Consider the following 21,876-nt stretch of genomic DNA (forward strand, 5'->3'; position numbering starts at 1 on the left):
GTGTGGGGGCTTTTTCTTTTTAACTTAATGGTCAGCTGACAGATTAAAGGTGGAGTACATTGCTGTCCCTACCATTAAACCTCAGTGTTACCATAATTTTTATATTTGCTCTACCTTTTTAGCCCTTCACCTTATCCTACGTGGAATATCAAAGTAACCTATACTTAGCTCTTTGATTAATGAATTAGCAGTTGTGTTAGGTTAGGTAGAGAAGGTGGGTTTGGTGTGTTTTGTTTTTTTTTTTTTTGTTTGTTTGTTTTTTTAATTTGGTGGTCTTAATATCTTTTATTATTATTTTTGGTGAGCCCAATCCTCCACATTTCCAGCAAATATTTTTGCCCTTCTACTGGAAATGCACAATCATGTGATGAACTTTACTTGACTTGGTAACTGTGTGTTATAAACCAGTGTTCTCAGAAGTTCATAGCTAAGAAAAGTGTGGATGGCCTGTGTGCCAAGGTCAAATTTCAGTTACCATGGCTTTTTTTAACCAGTATTTAATTATTAGAGTAATTAGCATGACAAAAGAATGAATAGTAATTTTTAATATTATTACTGATTTATATTTCAGAATCAAAAATGTTTGGGATAAAATTGCTTTTTTGTTGTTGTTCTTAAGTTCTGAAACTTAGAGTTGTACTGAAACATACACCTCTCTTGCCTGATGGCAGCACCCAATCGGTACCTGCTTAACTGGAGGGGTAACACAGAAGCTTCTCTTTAAGTGCATCTGTAGAAACCCAGTAACGTGGTATCGTGTATTGTTAATGCCCAAAAGAATAAGGAACTTTAAGGGCGACACAGATAGTGCCTTTTAATTAGGAGCTTCTCAAAAAGTCCTAAAATTTAATTTTTCATCTTTAAAGGACTTCGGGGGGGGGGGGAAAAAGGAGCTTGAAAGTGCTGTTTTCTACAAGTTCAGCCTAGGATCCCACTAGTCCAGGTCCTGTAAGTTTCAGTGAATGTCATAAGGGCAGCCAAATACAAGAGATTAGAGCAGTTTTTTACATTCATAATAAACTATTTAATTTTGGAACTTGGTTACTTTTTAAAATTAATTGCTTTACAGTCATTTGCTAGTGGAATAGGAAAAATTGAAAGGAAAAATAAATTGCAGTTGTTCTGGAGGAACAAAAGGAGGAGCAAAAAGTCTGCACAACACACTAAAGACTTACATCTTCTAAATTAGTAGTATTTTAATGCTGTTTATAAACACTATTTCAATTAATACTATAAATTCAATTATACTATTGAAATTAAGTGCTTATGCTGAGTGCTAAGGAAAAAAAAAAAAGGACCAGTGTCAACATCTGATGTGTTAATTTGATGATCTGGTTACTAAGTTTTATATTCAGCATTGGACTTATTAGTACTCAAGGAAGGGGAAAGTACTCATTCAACTTAGATGAGAATTGTAGTTAATTATAAAAGAGTCTTTAAAAAAATCAGCTTAGACAGATTCAGTAAAGAGAGAAACTGTTAGGTGAGTAAAGTAGAGCATCAGGTAATTCACAGTAGGAATTTTGTATTTCATATAAGTTGCATAATAAAGTTTGTAAACTACTGCATTGCTATTCTTAGAAAATCACATTTATGATCACTAGAAAAGAAAATGAATTTAAAGAATAGATATTTTCCAAATCATAGAATAGAGCATAAAGTCAGACATTTCAGGATTTTTTGTTCCCCTCCTTTTTTAAAAATAATAATAATAATTAATTTTTAACTTCACTGAAGAGTTACATTTTACAACTTTGTCGTATTACTAAATTCTTAGATACTATTTTGTGGAATATTTGCTGGAAAAGATGACTAGAGCATGAATTTAAGGTGTATTTGTATTTTGGAGGGAGTATACATTACTGAATTGAAGAATAAACTCCAAATAATTTATCTCATAGCACTTAGAGTTCAAGATAACTATTCTGAATCCACTAAAACTTAAAAAGAACTCATAAAGGGAAAGATATCTCTTTCAATGTAGAAGAGTCTCAGCAGAAGTAATTTTTGTTTCTTTAGCACTGCTGTGTCTGACAATCACTGCTTCCATTACTACGTGCTTACACACGCACACAAAAAAAAATACTTAAGTCTCCTAAATAATAAGCTGAATAAAGGAAGCTAATTCCTTTTGGGCAGTGCCAGGAGAAGGGAAAAAAAAACACAACCACCCTAAATCAAAACAAATAAAAATGAACAAAAACCCATATCCAGCAAACCGTTTGTTTTCAGATGTTTCAGACAGATAGTCTATTTTACCATCCTGTTTGCCTTACAACAAATGTTGACTACTTAAAATAATAATCCTACTTTAGAAGGAGGTGTAAGTCATTAGTGCCTCTTGCAGACTTTGCTCCTCCTGTGGAGGCAGTGCTTGCAGTGTCTTGAAGATCCTAGTTCCAGTTATACAAGTAGCAGTGTGATAATAGTTTTTGCTGCTCCTCTGCAAGCTTTGTTCTTTTTCAGAAAAAGAATTGATAGCTGCTGGCTTTACCGCCTCTTTTAGATGTAGCTCAGTGGCACAACCTTTCAGGTTCAGCTTGGGTTTTCAATTCTGCCTGCAGTAAATTGATTATTCCTGGATTACATTTAGACAGTTTCCCTGAGGATGCTGGACTTCACTGTTACATATGTATGACTGGCCCTACGTGTTCTCCAAGCATGATTAATCTGCTAAAATGGCATCTAACACCTTCTATTCAGGTGGAAAAAGGTTGCCTGTTCTATATATAATAGAAACTATAAAATCCCACCCATACACAGCTGTAACCAGCCTGTAAGAAAATAATAAATATTGCCTTTATAGACTAGTTTAGACACTAGTCTCATAGGTCAAGGTTTTCAAATATATAGCATATGACAGTTTTACTGTCCTGAGTATGTATTAAATTGCATGTAGTTTGGTCACTTTCAAATCCTTTTTGCACAAGTTTATCATTCCAGAATTATGTGGCTTTCACAAAGTGGATCACGCGAGGGAAGAGGGCATTAGCATTAAGCTGTAGTTTGAAAAACAACTTCTTGCACGGGTCCTACTGGATTTCCTTCTGATTTATATAGTTGTTTGTTCACTTTTTTTTTTTCTTTTTTTCCTGAGTTGTTGAAGTATCTGATCAGATTCCCAACTTGGTGTTCAGTGCAGCTTCATAAGCAGGTGTCCTGATATGAATGAGGGTGCAGTGTGGCTACAGAGAATGATAGAAACAGAGTGGTTTGGGTCAGTAGGGACTTTAATGCCCATCCAATTCCAACCCCTGCCATAGGCAGGGACACCTCCCACCAGGCCAGGTTGCCCAAAGCCCCATCCAGCCTGGCCTTGAACACCTCCAGGGATGGAGCATCCACAGCTTCTCTGGGCAGCCTGTGCCAGTGCCTCACCACCCTCTGAGTGAAGAATTTCCTCCTAACCTCTAATCTTTTAAATCTTCCCTCTTTTAGTTTAAAACCATTACCCCTTGTCTTGTCATTATCTGCCCGAGCAAAAAGTTGCTCTCCATCTTCTTTATAAGCCCCATTTAAGTACTGAAAGGCTGCAATGAGGTCTCCCCAGAGCCTTCTCTTCTTCAGGTTGAACATCCCCAGCTCTCAGCCTTTCTTCATAGAAGTCCTACAGCCCTTTGATCATCGTCTTGGCCCCCTTATGGACCCACTCTGACAACTCCACGTCTATCTTGTGCCAGACTCCAAGTGAGGCCTCAGCAGGGCAGAGCAGAGGGGCACAATCACCTCCCTCCCCTGATGTCCACCCCTCTGTTGATGCAGCCCCGGATGCAGTTGCCCTTCTGGGCTGCAAGCAGCACTGCTGGCTCACGTCAAGCTTTTCATCCACCAGAACCCCCAAGTCCTTCTCTGCAGGGCTGCTCTCAATGAGTTCTCCCAGTCTGTGCTCATGTCTGGGATTGCCCCAACCCAGGTGCAGCACCTTGCACTTGGCCTTGTTGAACCTGGGCCCGCTTCTCAAGCTTGTCTAGGTCCCTTCTGATGGCACCCCCTCCTGTTGTATCAACTGCACTATTCAGCTTGGAGTCACCTGAGAACTTGCTGAGGGTGCCCTCCATCTCACTGTCTGTCACTGATCAAGGTACTAAAACAGGACTGGTCCCAAGACAAACCCCAGAGGAACACCACTTGTCACCAGCTTCTACCTGGACATGGAGCTTTTGACTACAACTCATGGCTGGAGCCATCAGGCCAATTCCTTACCCACTGAATGGCTCACCCTTCAAATCCATCGCTTTCCAGTCTGGAGATCAGGATGTAATGTGGGACCATGCCAAAGCCCTTACAGAAGTCTACGTAGGTGACATTGGTGGTTCTTCCCTTGTCTGTTTGATGGAGTCACTCCACCACAGCAGGGCACCAGGCTGATCAGGCAGGATTTGCCCTTGGTGAAGCCGTGCTGGCTGTCTCACATCACCTCCTTGTCCTGCATGTGCCTTGATAATTGCTTCCAGGAGGATCTGTTCTGTAACCTTCCCAAGCACAGAGGTGAGGCTCGCTGGTCTGTAGTTCCTGGTTTTTCCTTTTTACCCTTTTCAAAAATAGGAGTGATTTTTTTCCCTTTTTCCAGTCATTGGAGACCTCGCCTCACCACCAGGACTTCTCAAATATGATGGAGAGGCCTGGTAGTTGCATCAGGCAGCTTCCTCAGGACCCTGGGATGGATGCCATCAGGCCCCAAAGACTTGTTCAGTTTCATCAAACCTGCTCTTTGCTTACAGTAGGAGGGACTTTGCTCCTCCAGCCCCTGCCTAGAAGTAACTGTTGTTTCCAGTTTTCCTTTCTCATTTATCAGAGGATGGACACTCTCCTTGGCCTTTCTTTTCTGACCAGCGTACCTCTAGAATTCTGTTTTGTTACACTTCGCAGCCCTTGCCAAGTTCAGTGTCACCTAGTCTTTGGCTTTCCTGATCCAGTCCCTGCTCATCTGGACAGCATCCCTGTGTTCTTCCCAGGCCTCGTGTCCCTGCTTCTGCTGCCTGTGCATCTCCTTCTTACATCTGTTTGACTGGCTTCCTGCCTTCCCTGCTTGGTTTCTTACACGTGGAGGTGGGGAGTTCTTACACTGTAAGAAAAGCGTCCTTAAAGATTTGCCAGCTCTGATCAGTTCCTCTGTCCCTAAGGACTGTTTCCCAGGGAACCTCATCCACTAGGTCTTTAAATAGCAAAGTTCACTCTTTGGAAGTTCAGAGTCCTGACTTTGCTTTCTGCCAGGCAGATATTCCTTCAGATCAGGAACTCAACCAAGGCAAGGTTGCTGCAGCCCAGACGACCTCCAGTCTTAGCCTCTGTAATGAGTTCATCTGCACTGGTGAGCACCAGGTCTGATACCACTTCTCCTCTGGTTGCTTTGTCTAATACCTGCACCAGGAACTTATCCTCAGCTCATTCCAGGAGTCTCTGGGGTTGCTCTCAGCCTGCTGTGTAGCTTTTCCAGCAGACACCCACGTGGCTGAAATCCCCCATCAGGATGAGAGCGTGAGTGCAGTGCTTCTTGTAGCTGAAGCAAGGAAGTGTTAACAGGCTCCCCGTGATCAGGTGGCCAGTAGTACACCCCAACCACAGGGTGTCCTTTATTGGTCTGGTCCTTGTTTTTTACCTACTGGCTCACAACTCGTTTGTAGCTTTTTCTCAGGCAACTCTTGATAATCTATTAATTCTTCAAGGTAGAGGGCAGCACCACCACCCCTCCTTCCCTGCCTGTCTCACCTGAAAAGTTTGTAGCCCTCGACTGCAGTGTTCCAGTTGTGTGATTCGCCCCATGATGTTTCTGTGATAGCAATTAGCTCACAGTTTTCTAATTGCACCGTGGCTTCCAGCTCCTCTTGCTTGTTTCCCAAGCTACATTCACTGGTGTAGAGGCACTTCAGCTGGGCTCTCAGCCACATCACCTTTTTAGGAGCCCTCCGTATTTCCTTTATTCACAGTTATTTCCCTGCTGCTTCCTGAAGTGTTGGTGTTCCCTGGTTCTTCCCTGTCACTCAGAATTACATCTCCTTTCCCCACTGAATCTAGTTTAAAGCTCTGCTAATAAGCCCAGCGAACTTGCTGCCCAGAATGCTCCTGCCACACCTGGCCAGGTGTGCCCTATCTGGGCTGAGTGTCCCCAGCTCACAGATCCCAGCCCCCTGAGGTGGCAGCAGCCACATGCCAGTCATTCACCTGATCTGAAAAAGGAGAAAGAACAAATTGGTAGAGCAGAGAGCAGGACTTAAGCCAGTGTTGTTAATGAAGGCAGAACACTATAAAACCAGTCTCGTGCTCAGAGCCTGTGAAATCACAGAACTGTTGTTCATTTCAGCCTGTCTTACTTTATTAACTTTATTTTACATTAGGTAGTGCTGTCTTGTGACTTCCTTTATGTAGCTGTAAAATGTGCAACCCATTGATCAGATGGTAATCCTTTTTATCCAGTTTTAAGTATGGGCACTTGCAACAAAGTGTTGAAACTTCAGATTTTGTTGCTGACTTCTGTGTTCTGTTCTGAATGTTAAGGACAGGTAGTTTTGTTAGGCTGCTTTCCTAGACATTTCTCATAAGGTACTGTTCATGAGACTAGCTGTCATAGGCTTTATGGTGGAAAAAAAATGCTCATGTTTAATGCTTCTGAGCTTCCTATTTTATCAGGTTGGTTTTTTTTTTTTTTGTGGGGGGGGGGGATATAAAATTAGGCAGCTTTGGAATCTAAAGGATTGCTTCCACCCTCTATATGTTGAGTGAGAACAGAAATAGAAGATGAAGTGTTTTATTATCCCTTCTCTCATCTACTTTGTATTCCAAAGTGTAAATTAAAAGTGCTTACAAAAAATAAGTAATAAAAGAATTGGTCATGTAGTATGTGTACCTCCCCATTCACTACAGAAACAATAACAAAAATGTGCGTGTGTGTATGACAAAGCACTTTCTCCTGATAGAGACAAGAAGTGAGGAACAGTGATTCACTTGGTCACTACTTCAGGTTATGATTCAATAAGAACTTCCGACAAGCTTTGTACCTGTTGCATCTCAACTGTGAATGCCTTAAATAACTGAGTGAATATACCACATCATTCTTTGAGATACCAGAGCTATGAGACATTAAATTGTCTTTCAGAAACTGCCAGAAGTTATCACAGGTGTTTTGCACCAGCTTTGTAGTGTGGTATCTGAACGCTTTACATGTTTGACAGGTCCATTATCTCTTTTATAACAGGTAGTTGACATCATCAGATAAAGTGAAATTTACTAGGAATGACACCAGTTAATTTATGATTGAAATCTTTGTTGTTAAGGTAATTTCTACAATGTGTCTACTACTGTACTTAGTGTAGCATAAAACTTCATTAAATTAAGAACCTGTAGTGTCATATTTGCCTACACTTACTTCATTTTAATCCAAATTCCAGTTAGTTGACCATGATGACTTAAAAGAATAAAGCTATCTGTAATATCTGTAATGATATGAAACATAAATAAGTGCAAAAAGATAGCTGAGGATCAAACTTGCACAGAAGAATCATTAGCAAATGTAAACCAGGAATATGCTTACAGAAAATATCATCTCTTACCATAAAATGGAAGAGCCACCTATACTTTTCCAAAGAGTAAATTATGGAAAGAAAACAAAGCATGGGAATTCCCTAAGTTGCTATTTCTTAATATGTGATTATTGAAAATGAGGGAAGAAAGATCATTGATACTTTTTTTGTCAGTTCAGAGTAGTTGACCGTAACAAAGCTCAAAGGCCAAACACATCTTATCAAAATTGTTATATAATTAAGTGATGAGAGAGTGAGCTCTACAATAGTAGAAATTGGTTATAAAATAGGCTGAGAGTGGCGGGGGGGAGGCAAATATTTATGGATAAGCAAGTTAGTATATAATCTAGTATATGCAGCCTATTCCTCAATTTATGAAAACATGGTAGCATCTTCTGGAAAAAGCTCTTCTTAAATGGTTGACAAATGAGAAATGTTTTACCCTTAACATATTCTACTCTTAAAATCTGCTACAGTTTTAAGTAGGCACAAGAAAAGTAGGGTCAAAGAAGATGCATATATGTACAGAGTCAAATGTACTGGGATTTCTAATCCTAGCTTGACTCTGGATTCTTTTTTTTTTTTTTTTTTGGGGGGGGGGGGGGAGGCAAGGAAGTAATCTTGCAGTGAGGCTGGAGTGTGGAATGACATCAGATGTTCACTGCTACTACTGGCTGTAAAGATCTATTTTTTCAAATAAATATGCTTTCCATAAAACTGGAACAGAAAACTCGTATATGTAATATCAGCCACTATATTATACAAATCAGCCTCCGTACTATACATGTTTTCAGTTTTTAGTGCTCTTATATTACACTTGCCTTTTTATAACATCTCTTTATTTAAAAAAAAAAAAGGGGGGGGGGGGGATGGTTGAACTTTCTCGTAGCAATTTATATCCGTAAATTTAGAGCTACTTGATTCAAGAAAGCACCTATAGTTTAAGCTATGTGTCCTTTGTGCATAGCTGTTTTGTGCCTAGAACCAATGACTGCTGTTGGAATAGGAGACAATATTAGGCACCTGTTCAGAAGACAACTCATGTTTAAATAAGCTACTGAAAGTCTTCTCAGTCAAAAAAAAAAAAAAAAAAAAATTTAAGCCACAAAACTAAATGCTGAAATTTGTATTAAAAAAACAAAAAACAACAAAAAAAAAACAACTGTCAAATGCTGTGTAGAACTTGCAAACAAAAATAGCAAGTTAAATAATTAGGCTTCGTAAACCTGCGTTAGATGCTCTAACAAGAGACCCCTGTCTGTAGCTACATAGATCAAATTGTTGGATTCCCTCCCTTAATGCCTAATCTGAATCCAGTGGTTTTGACTGAATATTGAAATCAGCTTGTATTTACTATCCAGACAGCTGACATATTAAAACTGTTTTACTAAACTGAAAGAAGTTTGTACAGCTCGTTTTTAAGTATTTTGAGATCATAAAAAGATAGCGTTAGAGGCATCTGTTTGATACTCCAAAGAAGTATTTTCATCAGTTTGTAAAAACAAAACAAACAAAAACAACCACCAGGAATTCAAATCAATTTATTCTTTACGTTTCAGATTCCTTCCAGTTCATTAAATTTTACTTTTTACAACAGATACTGTACAATTTCTCAACTTTAAAGTAGAGACAGACAGGATAATGCTTGTCTATTGTGTTGTTTGTTCATTTAATAAACCAGACAAACAGCATAACATATAATGGTTCATCTTCTGTATGTTAAAATTTAGTATAAATGTATTTATTTATTATATTTAGGATTAAAGAAGAAAATAGCATTTCTCTCCAGAACTAAATTTGTGCTTACTGATCTTTTACTGAGAGCTGTCAAAGCCTTTTTGGTCATTATGCAAAACAGGATACCAATTTTAAACTGACAACTGTCATAGCAAAGTACTGATGTCTACAAATGTAACGTAAGCATTTTGGTAAATGCTACAAAAATGGCAAAACTTAAAATATACCTACATATCCTAACTGAAAGGAAGGTAAAATAGAAATATTTATCAGTGTTTAAACTCCTGCCTCAGAAAAGTTCTATACTTTTCCTATTATCACCCTGACAGAAGCCTGTGCTGATGTCAAATTGATTTGGAATATCCTTGCTTTCAAATTGCACTTCTCATCTCACTAGCAAATTAATTCAGGTATTTTTGTGGACTAATCAAATTCTGCTACAAAATCTGTTTTATTGGTAAAATAATAAAAGCTGATGAATGAGCTTCAGGCCAAAATTTTGTCTTAATGCATGCTCTCCTATTTGTATCTAAATGTTATTGTCCATTCTGCATGTTCTGCGCTTTTCTCAAGCCTGTAGTGGGGTTAGAAATGCAAAGGTCAATTAAGGATAAGTTTAGACTTGAGCATTCTTTCTTTATAGTTCAGAATGTTTTCTATACTTTGCTTTTCATTGGAGAGTCATATTTAATTGCCTTATTTGTTGCCTAGCTGCCAGGTATTTCATTTCCAGTTAGTGTTTTAGGTCAAAGGAAATCTATGATAGTGTGTTGCTATTTATTTATTGTCATTGCATTATGTTTGCTAGTTGGATAAAATAAATTATTCAGTATTTGTGTAAAACTGTAGATGTTTTATATGCAACTTATTTTAGGATTTCTTTAGGATTACTATTTCTAGCTAGGGAACGCTTAAGCTTTAAAATGAGCATAAAAAGCAATGTGCAGTTTTCACATCTGGTTCTGATGTAATTACTGAAATACAAATTAATACAATGATACTCTTTAGTTCATTCCAGTATATCTAAAAAAAAATGTTTTTCTTAAAAAAAAAAAAAAGTCACATTCTTCTTAGGAGCTGTATTGCTGTATTCCACTGCATTACCTATTTCCAATACAGATTAAAAAAGTGATGAGATTAATACAAGCAAAAAATATTTTTATAGACAGAATAGATTTGAAAAATTACCAAGTGAATTAAGACTTTAAAAAAAATCCTTTTGTTACACTTGTGTCCTTTTTCCTAAAGTTCTATTTTCTGGGAGTAATGTGTGATAGGAAAGGAACAGGTTTTGTCTGCTGCTTCTTATGTAACAGAACAAAACGGTAAGATTTTGCTTGAAACGTGGAGGGATATTGAAATTCAAACAAAACACAATTTTTTTGGTACTTTTAAAACCAGAAGCATGTGAGTTATGATTTAGGTGTAGGACTGGAGTTACCTTATAACACAACGCAACCCCCAGACGTGTTCAAGCACTTGCTGCGTTCCTTAAATAGCTGGCTGCAGGGATGGGCAGGGGGAAGCGCTTTTTGACGTTGGGACGACCTGGGGCAGAGCAGAGAGACATTATTGAGATAAGTGAGGCTCTAATTTCCCATCCTTTGCTTATAGCAGGACGCTGCATCAATTTAATCAAGTCACTGAGACACAAACTAGCTTACCTAATGAGACATCTAACCATTAGTTCTACCCTCTGCCTGTAACGAGCGTGCTTCAGCGGCTAACCGAGCGGTAACTTAAGCCCAGGCAAGGGTTAAACCGCTTCACGTGCCCGCACTTCGCGAGCGCAGGACGGAGTTTGCTGAAAAACTCGGGGAAACCGCGGAGCCGCTCGGCAGGCGGCCGCTGCTGACAGCTCCGCGCGGGGCTCCCTCAGCCGAGCGCGGGCTGGCGGCGCTGGGGGGTGCCGGTGGGACCGGGGGGGCTCTGCTCGGGACCGAGGGGCTCCCAACGGGACCGGGGGGTCCCCTCGGGACTTGGGGGGCTCCCAACGGGACCGGGGGGCTCCCCTGAGGCGCCGCGGGGCTCGCTCCGGGCTCGGGGCGCTGCCGCCGCCTGAGGCGCGATCCCCGCGCTGCGGCCGTTGGCGCCGCGCCCTGAGGGGGACGGAGGGGAGCGGAGCGCTCGGCACCGCTGTGAGGCTGGGGGGCGGCTGAGCCCCCTTTTTCCTTTCCTTTTCCTTGTTTTCACCGCTGGAGTGTGCGTGTGTGAGGGGGATATTTTACCTCAGGGAGGTGCGCGTGTGTGTGTGTATGTGTGTTTGTGTGGGGACGTTCGGTACCGCCCGAACCCCGTCCCCCCGCCGGAGCGGCGGTTGCCTTCCCCGGCGGAGCAGCGCTGAGGAGGAGGCAGCGCGAGGAGCACCTCGCCGCCTCCACCTCCACCCATCCCGGCCGGGCTCGGTTGGGCTCGCAGCCCTCCCGCGCTGCCGTGCCCGCGCTCCTCCGTGCCCGCGCTGCGCGCGCTCCCCCCCGGGCGGCGCTGTGCCCGCGCCCCTGCGCGATGCAGTGTGGGAATGGCTGTGGCGCTGGGGTTGGCTGAAAGAGGCGGCCAGTCGAGGTTTAATGTCCGCCATGTTGGCCGTGGCGTATTGAGCGGAGCCGGAGCGGCGGAGGAGAGGAGCCAGCGCCCAGCCCAGCCGCGCCAGCCGGCGCCGCCGGGCCCCGTGTCGGAGCGCGCCCCGCCCCGCCGGGGGAGCCCCGGTCTCTCCATGAGAGCGCTCGGCGGGGTCCGGCTCTCAGCTCGGAGCGCTCTTGCTGTCGCCCCCCCCTCCCCAGCCGGAGCCGCCATCGCCGCCTAACATGAGCAAACTGTCGTTCCGGGCCCGGGCGCTGGACGCGTCCAAGCCGCTGCCCGTCTTCCGCTGCGAGGACCTGCCCGACTTGGCCGAATATGCCTCCATTAACCGGGCCGTGCCGCAGATGCCCACGGGCATGGAGAAGGAAGAGGAGTCGGTACGTGAGACCCCCCCCCCCCACCCCCCCTCGGCCGGGTCCCTCCATCCCCCCCGCACCCGGGGCCCCCACCTTCGCCTCTGCGCAAGCACAAAATGGCCGCCATCTTCTCCCCGCTCTCCCCGCCCGCCGGGAGGAGGAGGAAGGGGGGGGGGGAGGCCGAAACCGGGGAGCGCGGGGAGGAAGGCTACGCGCCCTGCCGCTCGTTACCGCTCCCCCCGTTACCGGTGCCCCCCCCCCTTTTACACCGCTCCCCCCCCCCCCCCACCAGGGGCGGCCGCTGGCCCCTTCCGCCGGGCCCCGCTAGGCACAAAGGGGGTCACGTGATCCCGCGCCCGGCCGCCATTTTGTCTCCCGGCTGCTCGGGCCGGGCCTTGTGCGGCAGCGGGCGGCGGGCGGGCGGCGGGGCGGTGGCGGCGCTGCCCCGCTGGGGGGCGCCCCCGAGCCGGCCGCGGGCAAGGAAGGAGGGAGGGAGGGAGGGCGGCCGCGGGAGCGCGCACGGCTCGGGGGCGCGCTGCCGGCAGCGGGAGAGCGCCTGTGGGGGGGAGGGGGGGCTTGGGGGCGAGCGCGGTGTGGCGGCCCCTCCTCAGGTTTCCCTCATGTTTCCCTCAGGTGATGGGCTCGGCAGCGCCGCACCGGTGTCTGTGTGCCGCCCGGGGCGAGGAGCGGGTCGGGGTGGGTTTGTTGGGGGAGTCGTGAGGTGAAGTTGTTGGGGTGGAAGCACGCGTAGCGGTCCAGGAGGCAGTCCCCACACGCTGATGTGTTTGTCGGTGTGAGGAAGTCTGAGCTGGGCGCCAGAAATCCGCCGCTGCCTCTCGGTTGTGCTGTATGAGGGAAACACGAAACTTGCGGCTTCTCCAGCGTCAGGCTGCGATCGTTCCGTCCCCACAGCCCGGGGTGGCTGTAACGTCTGATAACCCCTACTGCTAAAGCCCCTTGCTGAAGTGTTTGGGACTGTCACGTTACTCATTCCTTCTGTCTCCTAATCATTCCCTTAGTATACTTGGCTTTCTCCACTTATACATTAAGTGCAGCAAATGGGCGAGAGCGGTGGAACTGCAGTTATGTAAACAGGCTTTGAAATCGTGATGAGAACAAACGTGACAACTTCGTACCCTTTCAGTTTTGCCTGTTGTCAGGCTGCCGTTGTCCTTCGAAGGTGACAGGCTGTCAGGTTCCCGTTTGTATTTCTAGATGTAGTAGCAAGCTTTGAGTTACTTCTCTAAAACTTAAAACACATAAACCTTCCTCAAACATTGTCTTCTGTTTGTGGTACTGTTGGGCTAAGTTAACCAATTCTGTGAATTCTTATGAAATGTCACGGAGGCTGTATGTATTCTGGACAGTTAGTGCCCTTTGCATGTTGTCTCCATTCAATAACTGCCCTCTTGCTGTTTTTTTTTTTTTCCCGTTACTGTAAATGCCTGCATTCTGACATAATTTATGTAACATTCCAAAGTTAGTGCAAGTCATAACTTTAAACACCCACTGAAATATATAGTTTGAAGTTGCTTTTTTTTTTTTTTTTTTTTAAGTGATAATGTTCAAAACTTTATCGTGATATCCATTTAGTAATAGTGTTTAAGCAGTAAGTAGTTATGCTTAGATCCTCTCGGTTCGTTTGATGCAGTAGATGGACTCCAAAGCAATACCTGTAGATTCTGATATGAGAGAGCACCCGTGGTTTCAGCTTGCACCAGAATTTCAAATTTTGTTATGTTTGTTAGTCGGCAAGTATCTGTGCATGCGTTATTTATATAGGAATGTTAGATAACTTTCGCTTTCACTGTTTGCCTTGCAGTTATAAGTCCCGGGGATTGAAAATTATACAGGGTAACTCCATAGCTTCCATAAACCCACAGATATGTGTCCTAGCTAAGGAAGAGGTAGTCATGAGCAAGGGAAAATTGTTCAGCGTTAATTGTAAGACTTTGTTTCTGTGGTTAATGGGATGCTTTTGTTTGCAGAATCGAGCTTTGAGGGTTAAGCTCCAGAGTAGGTGCAAGTAAATGCTTTCCACAGCTAAAGTTTGCTCATGCCTTTGTTCTGAACACATGTGCATGCACAGACACACCCCTGAGAGAAATTTGTTTGCCATTGATAAACACAGGTGTCTTCTTGAATCCTTTTAGGAGCTTCTTACGTAAAGCAGTTGATTTTAAACTCTTCCCACTTCGTGTTTCTGCAGACTTGCTAGACTTCTTTCTTTCTCACATATCACCCCAAAAAACTTTCTCCTCAGCTTTGTACAGGTGCTGACAATGTAGAAGTGTGGTGGTTCACTAAAGGTACAGCAAATGTTTAATACCCTACTAAGTTTTCTTCCCTAAAGTTCATGCCACGAAGGATTTTTAAGAAAGTTGGAAATTGTATTATGTAGCAGCAGGAGACTTGGTTTAGATTTTTTTTCTCTAATACTTAAAATAATAGATATTTTGCATTATCAGTTTCTTTAAGGACAGATGGCAAAGTGTCCGTAAGAATCTGGGGGGAGAGGAGGGGTGACTTGGGTTGGTGTGAACAGCCATTTATAACGTATTTTATAAATAGAATTCTAGCATTGCCTTGAGTTTTGCATAAATCTAATTTTAAATGAACACACATTTGGAGTTAAGAGCTCTTCTCTTGACTAAATAACTTTCCCTAGGGAAAAATGCAATCAAAGATTTAATATTCAAGCATCAAGTCACAAGATATTTAAATGACTAATTAGTGTTTTGATGCACAAAAAGGAATATATTTTGCTTCCCTTTCATCTTATCTCTCTCCCATCCTGTTCCTACAAAGAATAAATATGGAAAACAGTGCATCTTCATTATTGCAACTTGAAACTTCAGATGAGCAATGCTGTTTTGTAAGAGTCCTCTGAAGGCCAAAAAAAACTTGTCAATTCTAAAGTATGCAACAGATAAGAGGGATACAGTAGTTGTTTAAAAACAAATGACAACTAAGGACCTTCCTTAAAGTGATGTTAATTCTGTTAACAAGCGAAGTGTACCTTTCTGCTTAGTAAGTCATAAGTTCAGTTAGTGGTTTTGTTTGGAGGTAGAAGGCTTAGAGAGCTTTTTACTTACTCCTGGCATACAGGCAGTGGTACTTGGAGCTATCAGCTGATAGCTCTGACAGTTGGGTTAGCTCCAGAGTTTGTAGGGTAAACACACAGTGGCTGTTGCTAAATCTAAGAGACTGAAAACAATCAGGAGACGCGTGCATCTGTTAAATAATTACAACCAAAGCCTCCAAAATGTGAGGATGTTTCTTACGTAACACTAAACATCCGCTGTATTATCTCAGCCTTGTTTTTGAGGAAAATGCATCCTCAGCACAGTGATTTTGACAGCCAGAGAAGAGGTCACTGTTAATACTGTAGTGATGCAGATTCAGGTAACACATTCATTTCAATTCATAACAAACGGCCCGAATAAGGAAGTAGACGGTGGCAGATTCATTTATCTTTGGGAGTAATGTTTCTTTCAAGATGGTAATTTGTGGGACACGATTTTTGCCTTTTTTCTTAACTGGAAATTCAGATTTCAGACTGGAACATAAAACAGGCAGCTGGAAAAGCATAGCAAATACAACTTTTCTCAAGTTACTTCAGATAAACTACTTTACTGAAGAAATCAGACAGCCTGAATCTTCTTAGCTTGTTCACTAACTTATGTTTTGCAAAGGAAACATGCGTAGCTTTGTAAGTGTCCTAAACTTGGTGGCTTTTCCAGCCATACCAAGGAAGACTTTACTAACTTTCCCTGCTTTTTTTTCTTTTCTGAATGAAAGGAGATAGAACAACCTTATCTTGTCCCTCAGCCTTTAGGCTCTCTTACATCAAAAACAGAAACTTGAGATGGGTGGGTTTTTTTGGAGGCTTTGTAGCTGAATTCAATTTTCTAGAAGGTTTTTAATGTATTTTCTTTCTAAAAAGACATTACCTTACCACCCCCTCTCCCTCCCCCCCAAGAAAAAGAAGAAAGCAATGTTTTTTGAAGCACCTCAAGTCAACACTTGTAAGTGTATTTAACACATCAAGATGTGTGAACTTCTTAGGATCTCTAGTTGAAGTACTGCAACAACAAAGGCAATGTGTGAGCAGAGATACTTTTAAATAAGTGCTATGTTACACATCATAGAAATGAATTACGTAAATAGGAAAACATGGCTATTTTAATGAAATTTCTACAGTTAATGACAGTCCCTATTCGGTGTGGGTATGGGAATTAACCTGCTTTTTTTCCTTAATTTTGTTATCCTGATGTGAATGCTGACATTACTATGATTTCACTAAGGATTTGAATGCTATGTTTCCATTTAGCCTTGTGTACGTTAAAGCTTGTACGTGTTAGGTGCAACTTTTCGATCAGGTAAAATTCTCTAAATCCAAGTGTCTCTGTCCTTGGTGTTGAGGCAGGGGAGAGTGAATTATATAAGTGGTGAGAAGTCTTGTTGCTTCATTATATTACTCTTAACTTCCTCTTCTAACTAAGCTCGAGGGCCAGTGGTTAATCTCTTCACTCTTCACTCAGAAGTAGCAGCGTCCTTGTCCTACTAGATTGCTTCCAGGTGTGATGCACCGTGTACAGTTTGGCTCTTAGGGGTCAGGATTTACAGTTCCATTTTGGTGAGTTACTAATAGCTAGGTATCCAGAAAAACTAGGCACCCACAGCCGGAAATCGCAAGCTGCACAACTGCTTTTTCATTTCTTACCATTTTCCTTTGCAGATGTGTTATAATGCAACTAATAGGTTGCACAGAAAGTGAAATGAAGTCTGCACATGCAGTTGTCAGCTGTAAAAGCTATTATATTCTGTTATCTGGTGTTTGTTATCTGTCAAAATAGTTTAATGTGTGCTTTTGATCTCTTCAAATCCATAGCTGTAGTTCTCTTCCCTGCCCCAGCTTTAGAGATGTTCAAGAGAAGCTTATTTGTTAAATTGTCACCATTAAACATTCTTAATCATTTTTTTTCCTGATACCAGCATGAGCATCCAGTATTTCTGAAATGTCATATACAACCTGATGATGATGATTTAGTGTTCATTCAAATTCTTTGAAACATTTAAAATGTATCCCTAACAGGGCATCTCTAACTTAGCAAAGCAATAGGTTAATTCACATTTACCTCCTTTTGACCAGGCTCCTCTTCACAAAACTTCCTTGAGCACAGCTGCTATGGCTCTTCTCCAGGAAGTGCACCCAGAGAAAATAGGCCTTTCTCCTCCCAAATCCATGCTGGAGGCATTGGGAAGATTGCATAGCCAGACTATATTGTTACCGAAACAGCTGTTTTCCACCTTTTCAAGGGAAAAAGCTGGTATGGAACATAGCAGATGAGGCCTGTGTCACCATCTCAGCTATGGTGAATTTAAAAATGAGTGAATTAAGCGTGTAGCTTAGGTGTAGTGAGTCAGTGAAGGAAAGGATAATAGGATCTTTTCAGTGAAACTCAGGTATGTAGTCTTTTCTGGTCAGGACATTCTTAAGAAATTGCCTTCTGTCAGTGTCTCAATAAAAGTATATGTTTCCTTCCAATTAAACACCTGTGTATATGGTTTTTAAGTACTCTTAAAATAATTTTTCCTTTGCTGATATGTGGTTCGCTGATATTAAGTGCTTTGGGATCTTGTAGGGGCAATCAGAATTATATGAATGCAAAATCGTAACGGGTCCTGTGACTGAATCATTAGGCTCAAGTCTGTTTTCTTCCTCTTTGATGTAGCAAAACTTAACCACATTCAGTTAGGAACAGGAAGCACAGAGAACAGCTATGGGATTTGATAGTATCCAGGAGACTAACCGTCCTGATTGAAAGCTCAGGACTCATGATAGCGTGTTATACCACACAGAAGTCAGGCGCTAAGTTGAAGTTGTGAGCAGAGGATTGTCACGAAGCGAGTTGATGATGTGGTGTTTGCTCTGTACACGTTGTCCGGTAGACATAATAACAGTGAGGGTGTGTGTCCCATGCTTTAGAGCTACATATAAAGTAATTAAGGTTACAGAAAACAGCAAGAAGAGTGTTACTTGATCCTCAGTGTCTTGTGCAGGTCAGAAGCTTCTGTAGGATGTCCAAGCTCTGTTGTATTTCAATAGGATGTCATTCACACCACGGAGGGTATGAATTAATTAGCAAACCCACTCCGGAAGAATTCAAAGCCAGGGCACCTGTATTCCAAGTGAAAGCCATTCTTTTTCTATTTTGTTTTATTTCCATCCAAGTTAAGTATGTATATAAAAGCCATTAATTTCTCCTAGAACGCTTCCAGAAGAGCAAAGTGTAAACCGGTTTTGAGTAATGAGTTTGACATATGCATGCTCAAGTTATTTCTGACCTTTTCTTGATTTCCTGGTAATTGGCACAAAGAGGAGGCTTGCAGCAGCAGTGAGCAGTTTTATGCATAGCAGAGTAACCTACTCTGAGACCAGTTGTTCGTGGTCAGGCTTAAAACAGGCTAAGCTTATTTAGAGCTCGTTTGTGAGGATAGTTGGCCATTGGAAGAGATCGAAAATCTCTCCTTATTTACTTACATTAAGATGGAGAAAAATCCACAAAGGTAACTTTGTTAACAATATTCTTAGTGGCACAAGAAGGAATGGAGCTGGTAGGGAGCTTTTGGAGTTAAAGGAGAGGTGCTGATTTTATTTCAGGATAAGTTTAAGGTCATTTTTAGGGTACACTTGTACAGAAAGGTTTTAACTCCCAGGAATTTTGATATCATCTCTTAAGGATAAGGTTATCTTCGTGATTGTTTTTCATATTTGATCAATGGTGTAATGGATTTTAGCAAAGGGACATTATTCATTGTATGCAGTAAAATACTTGTGAAGTTAACACCAGGAAGGGTTAGTAACTGAATAACTTTAATGAAGGATCAGGGTGATGTAGCTTTGTGTTTCTTTGGATTTTAATAGCCAAAGTCTTGTATTTTATTCTTAAACTTTAATAATCTATTACTTGATTTCAGGTAAGGGGGAAAAAAGTGTAGTGTGGCCAGCCCTTACACGTGCTAACATTTTCTTTGAGTATACCACTTTGCTTGTCGCTGTCTCAAGAGTTGCCATAATTCTGTGGCCATGCCCGGCAGTGCTTGTGCATTTATTTCAATGTCAAAAATTTGCAGAGCATTCAAAGTGAGTTTTGTACACCCGTAAGTTAATACATTACTTTTTCAAATAAAAGTTTTAAAGAAGTGTGTGCTTGTGCATGGCAGTCTGCGCTGCTAAAGCAGAGTACTGTAATCCACTGACCTTAGTTATCTGTAATAGGTTACTTCTTTTTCCACTTTGTTATTTCTAAGAGCTAGCTTTAATATCCAGGAATGCATCACAGGGCTAACGTATCAGAATAGAAATACCAGTTGTGGTGTATATCCTCCTGCTGTTTAATGAGCTCTCTATATGCTCTTTGCCAGTGGTGTCTTTGTATTTCTCAGCTGTATGTTTGTTCTAGGAGTAATCTAATTCTGGGAGGGTCTCTCTAGTTTTTTTAAAAATAAATAAATAAATAAATGACAATGAATTGAAGATGAAACAAACATTTGGGAACCCACTGGTCTGTCTATCTCTTCAAGCACAGGTACTTTGAGCGAGAGAGGAAACTATCCTCTTACGGTTTAAGTACCACTCTCAAAGATTCATTTCCTTTATATTTAATCAGAAGTTAAGAAATTCATGCTTTTTTGAATTGAAATGGAAGCTTTCAAGAGGGTGTTGAAGGAAGGAATTGCTTGCTAGCATCCAAAGTGACGCTGCATCCTGGTACAAAATCATGCAGTGCTCAATTATGAGGGCCCAGAGTGACATGGTAAAATGAGGCTGGTCTAAGCACAGTTGTTGAGTGAATAACGAGTTCATTTTGCATTCATACCTGTGTACCAATATCACAATTCAGAGCTGGTGCCTTCCTAATTGTAAATAGAAATTAGATAAGAGATGTTCTAGCCTGCCTGGAAGGCTTAGCAAGCTCGTGCTTAAGAAGGGAGATTTGAAATAAAGACTGCCCCGTGTATACGCTTAACGCTGCTGAGTGTTTTCTGTTAGGATTTGTAGGGCTCTAGGCTTCAGGTTCTTCACTGATCAGATATGCAGCCCACAGCATGTGGCTGTCAGGAAGGTGCTAGCATGGAAATTAAATTCTGTTTGGGCTTCTGCTTCGTGACTTTTCAAAACCTGGGAGTTTCATGCCAAGACTGTTGTTAGGAAAGCGCATTGGTAGCAGGTTAAGGATGCAGAACTCTTGGAAGGGAAAGAAGGGTGCAGGTAACTTCGTCAAACTATTGATTTGCAGTAGATGTTGCCCAAAATGATCTTCAGGGTGTAGGTAGAGAAACACTTGATGCAGCTTGATTTGTTTGTTCTTCTGTTGGTGTCATTATCATCCCCTGTAGTAGTTCTGTCTACATAGTACCTCATGTCTTTTCCTCCAGGCATTTCCCCAGATTTTCACGTTTGAAATTGCCAATTCTCTTGCATTTTTAAACTGTATAGTTTTGTTCTCCTCAAGTTTCTTTATAACACTGATAAAATCACATTCCTGGTTTCCTGCATGTTTACATTTTCTCTTAGGAAGTGCTGTTTTTAATTGCATGATAAATCTATGTAATTCCCCTCCCCACCCCCTACCCCATATTAGTATGCCAGCAGGACACGTCCTGCATGCCTTTATGATTCTTCATTTTTCTTATTAAGAATTATTAAGATAATTCTGAGAAGTTTTGAGAGAAAATCAGAACTGACAGCAGAGGTATTATATGATATCGTAAGTTAACATGTAATATTTCCAGTTCAGGAATGCGAGTATATCTCAGAGAATATCTCAATTTGAAACCACACGGTGGTTTTGTTGGCAAGTTGAGAAAAAGGGGCATAAGTAAGAGCCAACCGAAGTGTCTTGTATAGTTACTGGCTCTGTTCAGTGATTACCTCTGCAAAACTGTTAAAGCCTGCGGGTGCTTATGGATAAGTTTATGCATTTTCTGCTTTTCAATTTATTTACAGTTTATTTTTTACTTGTGTTTTCGTTGTTGTAATTGATGGCCTTGTTTGCGCTCCCTTTCTGTTTATCTTCTGCTTTGTTAGAAGAAAGTTATGATTAATATTAGTGCACTGGCTCTGCTTTGTGCCGAGGACGTTGTAGTTCTGAGGCAGAGGCCAAATGCTGTATGAGACTGTTGGAATAGTATGATGAAGGCCAGTTAATAGTCACAGTTATCTCGGGAAGCTAATATGTATTTCAACAAACTTCGTGTCAGTAGACAAGACTTCATCTGTTTGCATATGATAGGAAAGAACTGAAACTGAAGTGAAACAGCTTTTTTTTTTTTTCTTTTGTCAGTAACGTAAGGCTTGCTCAATGAGGAAGAAAGCGTGCTTGGGGGGTAATTAGTGACACATTCGAAAAACTTTTACCAGAGCTGTAGAAGTGACTAACAGAACTTTCTCGTGTGTTTACTCTGTCAGCTGTCCTCTGAAGTATCCGCTCTGAGGAGTCTTGTCTTGGGAAGATGGTCAGAAATGTCCTTACTACTATTAAGCATTAAAGCCAAAGTTGGTATGCGATGGGTTGGAACAGAAGGCAGTGAGTTTTTGGTGACCTTCAGGGCTTTATTGGTGGTGGTTGTTGACATTTCAGCGTTAACCCTTGCATCTGTCCTGGTTTTCCATGGCA

At 42.0% G+C, this 21,876-nt stretch overlaps 1 protein-coding gene across 5 annotated transcripts in view; it reads left to right on the plus strand.

Annotated features, from left to right (window-relative positions):
* Positions 1–21,876, plus strand: part of EPC1 (enhancer of polycomb homolog 1) — a 68,587-nt gene that overhangs the window by 9,140 nt on the left and 37,571 nt on the right. For 4 of the 5 annotated variants that reach the window (XM_032181410.1, XM_032181413.1, XM_032181412.1 and 1 more), the window contains exon 1: positions 11,969–12,211. The exons of the other annotated variant lie outside the window; for it this stretch is intronic. In XM_032181410.1, coding sequence (XP_032037301.1) covers positions 12,059–12,211 — 153 coding nt within the window. In that variant the 5' untranslated portion in view covers positions 11,969–12,058. Of the gene's footprint in view, positions 1–11,968; positions 12,212–21,876 lie in introns of those variants that run through there. 5 annotated transcript variants of the gene reach the window in all.

This window comes from Aythya fuligula, chromosome 2 (assembly GCF_009819795.1).
Source record: "Aythya fuligula isolate bAytFul2 chromosome 2, bAytFul2.pri, whole genome shotgun sequence".
Taxonomy (NCBI): Eukaryota; Metazoa; Chordata; class Aves; order Anseriformes; family Anatidae; genus Aythya; species Aythya fuligula.